Genomic DNA, 8,977 nt, shown 5'->3' with positions numbered 1-8,977 from the left:
AATATTATTATAACAGATAATAAATGATAATAATATTGTCTTTTGAGTTATTTGGAAACAGTCTCTGGGATGTGATTTTCTGGAGTTTGAGTGTTTTATTCTTGTGTTAAATATCCGAGTATCTTAGATGGGACCTGCTCCTCCTGTCACTGTTGTAGTTAGTGATGGAGCAGGCCTGATCCTGATCCTGCAGCTCGGTGCTCCACACTCACTGCGGCGGGCTGACAATGACTTGAATGCTGATTATTGTGAAGATCGACAAAGGACACGAAGGAAAAGGAGGAGATGAACCGTTTCCTGAGAGCTGCTGGGGAGAATGGAGGGCTGCTGACGGACTGCAGGGAACTGTCACCCAACCACCACACCGCCTCCTCCTACTCCCCCTCTTCCTCCTCCTCCTCCTCTTCCATCTCCATCTCCATCACCTCCTCCTCCTCCTCCTCCAGCGCGGCTGGCTCAGCCGACAGACACGCGGCCCTGCCCTCGCTCCAGACCCGGGGACCTGTCAGCGGCGGGTCGGAGCCGAGGAGATCCGCGCTTAAACGCAGCCGAGCCGGCCGGGAGGGACGAGAGGAACCGGAGGCGGCGGCGGATCGGTCGGCTGCTGTTGTCGCGGTGCACGGCGGCAGCGGGGTGTGCGTCGGGGTTGGTAAGCAGCAGCAGCATCCGCATCAGCAACAGCAGCGTCGGGAGGCTCAAGGACGCAGCGTCGGTGCAGGTGGAGAAGGTGTGGAGATGATTTCAGCGGTGAGCAGAGACGCGGAAGGCGGCGGCGGCAGCTGCGGGAGCGGCAACAACAACAACGGTGTCTCCGAGGTGACCACGGCCTCTCCTGCGCCATGCGCCAAAGGCAAGGAGGAGAGGAAGGGAAAGAACGTGATCCGGGGCTGGAAGAGGGACAGGGACAGAGACCGGGACAGCAGGGACGCCGCCGCTCCTCCTCCTCCTCCTGTTGCCCGGACGAGAAAGGAGAAGCCCGGCGATGGCTCGTCTCCTCCTCCCTCCGTCTTCCTCCCGTCGTCCGCCCTGCCCGAGCATCATCATCACCCGTGCCGCGACGGCCCCGGACACTTCCACTGCGCCGCGCCACCGGACTCCAGCAGGATCACGGGAGACAACGGCTGCATTAACAACGTAAACAATAACAATAATAACGGGAGTAACGCTGCCAATAAAAGCGCGCTGGACTGTGGGGTTAAAGGCGGCGGCGGCGGCGCTATTGTTGTCAGGCGGCAGCATGACGACACGCCGGCGGCCAAGAAGAACAGAGGACCGGAGAAGGTAAGAAGCTTTTATTGTCTGGAGGCCAATAATGAAAGAGCTACACAGACACAAACAGCACATCCACACCTTCACACCTGCGGCGGGGTCCGTTTGTTTGTATGAAACACGTTTAAAAAGGTGGAAAACATTCAAACAAAAGGAGAATATCTTTGATATTCAGAGCACACAGGCAGATGCAGGTGTGAAGGCCACAAAGGAGCCCGCACAGCAGCACACACACAGCAGGAATGTTTAAACGGATGGAGATGGAGATGGAGATGGAGATGGAGATGGAGGGATGAGCGCCTGCCTGCCACATTATATTTATTTCCTATTGTTGTTGACCAGCTGGTGTCATTGTTCCCAGGCTCCCCTGTCTGCCTGCTCATATTTACCATGCTGATGTACAGAGATGAGATTTTTTTTTCCTTTTGGAGGGGGAGATGAAGAGAGGAGGGAGGCATCAGCAATGTCCTCCATTCCCATCCTCCTCCTTCTCCTCTTCCTCCTCCTCCTCCTTTCAGTACCATTTAATCCGGTCCTCCTTGTTTCTGATGGAGATTAAAGAGACTGTTCACATGTGCAGCAGCAACACAGCAAAGGGGATGAATCTGCTTCTTTTTGTTGCATCTACACCAGAGAATCAATTTGGGTAAAACACAGAGGATGTCAAAAAGAATCATGTGTGTGTGTGTGTGTGTGTGTGTGTGAACGTGCAGTCAAAAAGTGTTAAATTAGACGTAAATACTGCGGGTCGACAGGTCTCTGCAGCACCATTTTCTGCTCATTTTGTCACCTAGGAAAATCCTTTATTTTTTTAGGTTTAACTAAGTCATCCGCATGACAGACAAAGATGGAGGAAGATGGTTGGAGAGGTGAAGTGGAGGAAAGAGATGTTTGATAGAGAGGGAGGGATGGGACGTGACAGCAGAGGACACAGACAGAGGAAAGAAAAAAGACACTGATGGAGGACGTCCAGAAGGAGTTTTTTCAGGGTTTTTCTTTGTGGATGATTCAAGGATTAGACCGAAGCGCTCTCCTCCCTGCTGCTGCCGGCAGATGCTGCTGACAGGAGGAACGCTGGCCTGGCCCGGCTGCTTTGTTTATTTGTTGATCTGAAGGATTCCCATTCAGCTATGAAACACACACACACACACACACACACACACACACACACACACACACACACACACACACACACACACACACACACACACACACACACACACACACACACACACACACCCCTAGCTCTGTAGTGACTGTAATTCATTCCCTGTCAACAGTCATCTTGGCTGCATTGTTTTAGTGTCCTGTGATGGTTGCAGTGGAGCTACACATGCGTTTCTGCTTTAAAACACTAAAAACTGAGGCCTTAGGATAAGTCAAATGCTAAGTCGGGCGAGTGAATCAACTCAAAAAAGACCTAAACACTCGTTTGATGATAAACCGTGGTCAAATTTCCAGACGGTTAGTATGAGCATTCCATATTTAAGACATTGAAACCCTGTCTGTTCCACCTTCCTGCCTGTTTTCGTTGATGTGGGCAAAATATTGCTATATGTAGTATATATATATTGTATATGGTTGCTGCTCATGGGGGAATTGTTTGTTCTCTGTAAATCATAAATAAGTCATACAGTGTGCTCTAGACCTTCCCTATATGTGTGTATAAAGTGTCTTGAGATTACTTTTGTTAGGATTTGGCACTTTAAATAAAAATTGAATTGAATGCAGAATAGTTTTGTAGGAGTGCAAAGTGTGGTCGTATTTTGGGTTTTTACGAGGAAACGAAGACGGTCACCCCCAACACGCAGAAAGAAAATTGCAGTGAACATTATTATTTTAATGTTTATGCAAACCAAAAAGCGCTGCTAATTTTATTTGTGGTTTTCTATACATAACTTCTATATGTAAGCGATACAATCTCTCCAGACACCGTGACTGGAGAGATTTGAATTTGATGAATTTAGTTGAAGCACTTTGAAAACGTTTCAAGGCGGATGTCCTTCCACCGTAGCTAGGTCTGTTTCACCTCCCTGTCTGTTTTTGTTGCCCATGTGCGCAAAAATATTGCTGGATATATATTTATAGATTATTATATTGCTGCTGCTCATGGGGGAATTGTTGGGTCTCTGTAAATCATCAGTAAGTAAGTGTCTTGAGATAACTTTTGTTATGATCTGACACTGTAAATAAAATTGAATTGAAGAAAACAAACTCAAAAGAAAGTACTTCAGAATCAACTTAAGTTAGCAACAGTTTTGAAGAAGTGTGAAGTGTAAGGTGTGGTCGTGTTTTGGGTTTTACGAGGAAATGACGAAGGTTAATGTTCATGCAAACAAAATTATTTTTATTTGTGTTTTTTAAAGATGATGTTTCTGCAGTTCTTCAAGCCTTTTTATTAGATCGGACAGACAGGAAATGTGGTGAGAGAGAGAGGGGGAGACAAGCAGCAAAGGGCCACAGGTCGGAGTCAAACATGCAGCTGCTGCCCCGAGGACCTTCAGCCTCTTTACATGGGGCGACTGCTCTAACTACTCAGCCACCTGCCGCCCCTATTTGTTTTTTTTAAATATAACTTCTATATATAAACGATGATATCTCTCCAGACACCGTGACTGGAGAGATTTTAATCTGATGATTTTAGTTGCAGCCCTACTTATAGACATTTTAAACTAATGATGGACCATAACATAATGCATTAATAATGTTATTGGTTACACCTGCGTTTAACAAGTTGAAATGTCAGTGTTTAAATGCTTGGGAAAGGTCAACTGTCTGATCAGTGATTGGCAGTTCTCTCCGTCACCCAGACATCAACATGAACACTTCCTACAGCTGATTGCTTGAACGCACCGCTCACTCTGCTGCATCATCACGCTCTTTTGCTTCTGATTATAAAACAGCAGAAGTGTTTGACAGCTGAAATGTCAACTTTGTTTTTTCACTTGAACTCAATCCAGACTGCCGTCCTTTAGCTCTGACACGCTCATCTTCCCTCCACATGCAGACTTGCAGAGTCAATTGAAGCTGAAGTTCGGCTCTCAATAATCTCTGTAAACGCCACTCCTCACCTTGCATCTTTTGTGCGCGTGTGGGGCTGGATGTGTGTAATTAATCCTGAATCGCACACTTCAATTTCCATTCGTACAGTGTGAGAGCCGTTACGCCACTTTGGAAGATTGAATTGAATCAACTCAAAAACCACGAGCACGGATGTGAGATTATTTGATGTGTTTCATTTAAATGGAATCAGAATTGGATTAAATAGTTACACCCCTGCTGACAGGAACACACGTGAATGCACTGAATAAAGTTGTACAAGGCCTGGATATGACACAAAGCTTCAAAATGACCTTTGAATTAAAGAGAATCCTGCATTAAAGGTTGAACATGGAGAATGAGCAGAACACCGCCATCTAGTGTCTCAAGATCGTAGTCGCAACAACAAAAAGTAATTCCGGCAGTCGGGTTGCCAGGTTCGTTGCCGAGTGTGTCAGTGAGGAGACAGGAGACCGGAGTCTGATTGAGTCTGTTTGAACCCACCCCCTCCTGCAAATCACACCACAAAAACAAGGATTAGAGGAGTTTGACTGACAGTTAGCGTTAGCTGTAAGCATTAAGTAAAGATGAAAGTGATGTTAGCGATCAAGGAGAAACGTAGCCATTTGGGCCTGCGTTTCAATGGCGTTTCTCTCCTTTCTCTCAGTCCATGGAGTGAATGCTTGGCCTATATTGAATGTGTTTTTTTGTAAAATAAAAAAAGTAAAATATTAATTCAGACTAAATATATTTTTTTATGGAAAAGCAATACTTTCTTTCTGTACCCCTCAAAATGCCCCGTGGGTGCAATATTTAAAAAAAAAAAAAGATTCTACATATTCAACCTGGAGTTCAAAATTGGAAAACAAATTATAAATACTCAAATATTTACTCTGAAATTATTGCTCAGAATTTGATAGAAATCAGCTGTGGCTATACCACTGCTGTACTAGCATGTTTTTTTTAATTAAAAAAAACAGAATTAGAGAACACTTTCACATTGCAAGAGACTTGGGCGTTTCAAGTCTGTGATTTCAAGAAGATTGAAACTTTACAAGGACACAGATTCATTTAAGTCCCTCAAAAAGGCCGGGCGTCCACGTAAAACAAGTGCACGAGAGGACAGGATTATGAGAAGACTCTTAATGGGGAATCAGTTCAAAACTGCAGCTGGAGTTGCTTGCCAGTTCAGTGCTGAACAGGGCAAAGATCTGTCTCAGCACACAGTGTCTCATCATTTAAGACTTTTTGGACTGAAAGCCCACTCTGCAGTGACCAAACCTCTCATCAGCAGAAAGAATGAAAAGGCTTAACTTGCCTTTGCTGAGGAACATGTTGTTTGGACATAGGAGAACTTGTTCAGAGTGACTTCAGTGACGAGAGTATGTTCAATTTATGTTCAATTTACCATGACATGACATAGTTAAAGTTCAGTTTATTTGTGTCTGATGGAAACATTATGCTGGGCGTCAGACTGGGGAAAGACTGAACCCAAAGTGTGTAAAGAAGTCAGTTCCATTTGGAGGAGTCCAGATCTAAACCCCATAGAGAATCTCTTGAAAATCCTCAGCAACAAAGTAATGTGTAAGAAACCCACGCCAGTTAGTGAACTGTGGAAGAGAGTGAGTCATAATGGACCAAGATCAAACCAGATCAGTGTGGGAAACTAGTGATGTCCTGTGGGCGCAGATGTGCTGAAGTCATTCAAAGCTGTGGCCTCTGCACTTCCTGTTCATTTTTGAATCCTACAGAAGAAAACATTGTTGAAATCTTCTCTTCTGACACAATGGTTACTGTTCTTTAATTTTGATCACTGTTTTTTCTTCTTCACAAAATGGCGTTTCTGCCGCCCCTCTGTGTGAAGTGTTGAATTCTTTCCTGCAGACTTTGCAAAACACTTTGTTTGTATCTCGTACGGCAGCAGGGACACCCTCCACACTCCTTCGGTTAGCTGCATCATAACTTTTCTTGCTTTTTGGTTGGGTGTTCACCAGATGTTGGGACACTGGGCACCATATTAGTGATGGATGGTTAAATTTTCCATAATAAATGTTTTAATTCAGCATCGTCATGGCTTTGCTTTGTGTACTTGTTTTATCAATTCATGGCATTACAGTATACGGTTAAACAGCTATAACTCATGAAAGTTAATGTAAGAACCAAAATAATGGTTCACAACAATGCTTATTTAATTTTTTATCAGGCTATAATTATTCAAAATCTCTTGGTAGTCTGGACTGCTAATTTAAGGCGGTCACACATTTTTTGGTACATCTGGTCACCTTACACATGCACACGCATGCTAACGTGTTGATGTTTAGCAATGTTTATGATGTTCACCATCTTAGTTTAGCTTGTTAGCATGCTAACAAAATGCTTCAAAATTGTGTGAGGCTGATGAGAACGTCATCAGTTCTGCAGCTATTTGGTCAAAAACCAAGGTATTGGACACATTAAAATGTTGAGCTGATGATGGCGCTGGATGAAAAGTCAGAGGATCACTGAAGTTATTACAACGCTAGCACGCTGACTGCCGATGGTTAGCCACCATGCTAACAGCATTAATAACATAAACGAGTGCTGTGACTTGTTTAGAGGTTTAATAAACAAGGTAATCCATCCACTAGTTGTTGAGATATTTCAGATCAGACCAAAGTTGTGGACCAACTAAACAAAGAAAACATGTAAAGAACTCGAAAGTCATTAAGTGGCCAACCAATGGAGCTAACGTTAGCGTACTGCAGCTTAGTTGTAGTTGTTAGCGTCCTGATGCAGGAACACTCGACACAGTCAGACCCAGAATCAGATGAGGGGTCTGTTGGATTAGCAGACGTATCAGAATGGTAAAAGTGCACATAACAACAACAGTGCTGCTGCGTGAGAGGAGAGAGACGGACCCATAAACTGTTTACTGAACTTTTCTGAACGTTTCTGATCGTGTGGACGTACCCTCAGACAGTGATTGATTTATGGATTACTGATGTACCAACTAAAGCTGCCCGGGATACGTTTAAATGTTAAATGTTCAGAGAAGTGCACAGACATATCCTCCTTCAGGAGAGGAATGTGAAAACACCAAACTAGTGACAAACTGTGATAGATACAAGTCACTATAGTCAGTGTCAGACATTTGAGAGGACAGAAACAGAAGAAAAACACATTTCTGACTTTAATAACAGCTGAAATGATCAAGCTCCCATTTAAAATCTGATCCATCCTCGCTGACAGAAATAAAAAGCAGTTGTGCGGCTGCAGAAGCTCAGACTGTCATCTGCATGACAATACGATGCACTCGGGTTGCTCTGTGAATGACAGTGGCTGCTCCGCTATCACTTCCTGTCTGTCAGCCTGGATCCCTGCAGTCTGGGCCTAGATGAGTCAACAAACATAACTGCTTCTGTTGGATTTTATTCGTCTATCTTGAATTCTGATCCCCTCACAGAAGCGTTAACATGCACGTCAATATCCCCTTATTTCTTCTGTTTTTTTAACATTAACCCGTTATTGTAATCGCTGACGGCTGGCTGAGCTGAGATGTTGTGAAACCACCACCTTTGTGAGTGGACCCTTTTTTTTTAAAACCTTCTGGGGTTTTTAACAGGTTTGCACATGCAGCTTGGTTTCCACGGCAATGGTGACAGTGTTTAGTTTATTCAGGGAGAGCTGTGATCAGGGCTGGATGTCGCATGTAAACAGCTGATCCCAAGCGAGAATCAGGACGGAGGGTGAAAGAAAAAATATTTTACTTCAGCAGAAAGTATACCCAAGAGACCCAGAGAATCCATTTACATTAGCACATCTGGACCCAGAGAATCTGTTTACATTAGCACATCTGGACCCAGAGACCAGTTTACATTAGAACATCTGGACCCAGAGAACCCATTTACATTAGCAAATCTGGACCTAGAGAACCCATTTACATTAGCACATCTGGACCCAGAGAACCCATTCATATTCACACATCTGGACCCAGAGAACCTGTTTACATTCACACATCTGGATCCAGAGAAACCGTTTACATTCACACATCTGGACCCAGAGAACTTGTTCGCATTAGCACATCTGAACCCAGAGAACCTGTTTACATTCACACAACTGAGCCCAGAGAACCCGTTTACATTCACACACCTGGAGGTCAGAGGTCAATAGAGCCCTTTACAGGAGATTTACAGGACCGTTTTTCCCTTGCCAATATTTAGCCTCCTTCATAATTACAATGGCTGCTGTTCTCACAAGTATTTTTCTTTCCAAAATGGCAGACTGCAGAAAACTTTGTTTGTACACATCTGGACCCAGATATTTAGCCTCCTTCATGGAAAGCTAGCATGACGTGTTGGTACCAGTATTGTCACTCTAGCTTTAAAACCCAGCCTGCTACAGCCTCTTAGAGAGAGTGATGTGGGCAGGTCTGCAGTTAAACTGCACAGATATTGTAGCAGAGGTACAGACTCTGCTCCTTGTTAAACGGTGGATAAAACTCACAGTTCAACAGCTGTGAATAGAAGTCTTTGCACATGTCAGACCTGACGTCTCAGCAGACATGACTCAGGTCCCCGGCTGGTTTTGTCTCCATTAGAAGTCAGGCGAGTCAGACATTTTGTTCCTTCAGAAAATGTGTCGCTTGTTCCTGGAAACATGTCTTGTCTGTTAGACAAACCGTCTGTCTGAT

At 44.3% G+C, this 8,977-nt stretch overlaps 1 protein-coding gene across 1 annotated transcript in view; it reads left to right on the top strand.

The window, feature by feature from the left end:
- Positions 1 to 279: 279 nt before the first annotated feature.
- znf608 (zinc finger protein 608) overlaps positions 280 to 8,977 on the top strand; it is a gene marked incomplete at its 3' end in the record, with an annotated part of 80,033 nt that continues 71,335 nt past the window's right edge. Inside the window, exon 1 of the mRNA XM_083912147.1 lies at positions 280 to 1,281. Coding sequence (XP_083768273.1) covers positions 286 to 1,281 — 996 coding nt within the window. The 5' untranslated portion in view covers positions 280 to 285. The remainder of the gene's footprint in view (positions 1,282 to 8,977) is intronic.

The sequence above is a fragment of the Echiichthys vipera genome (assembly GCF_963691815.1).
Source record: "Echiichthys vipera genome assembly, chromosome: 4".
Lineage (NCBI taxonomy): Eukaryota > Metazoa > Chordata > Actinopteri > Perciformes > Trachinidae > Echiichthys > Echiichthys vipera.
This window is presented reverse-complemented; position numbering and strand designations above follow the sequence as displayed.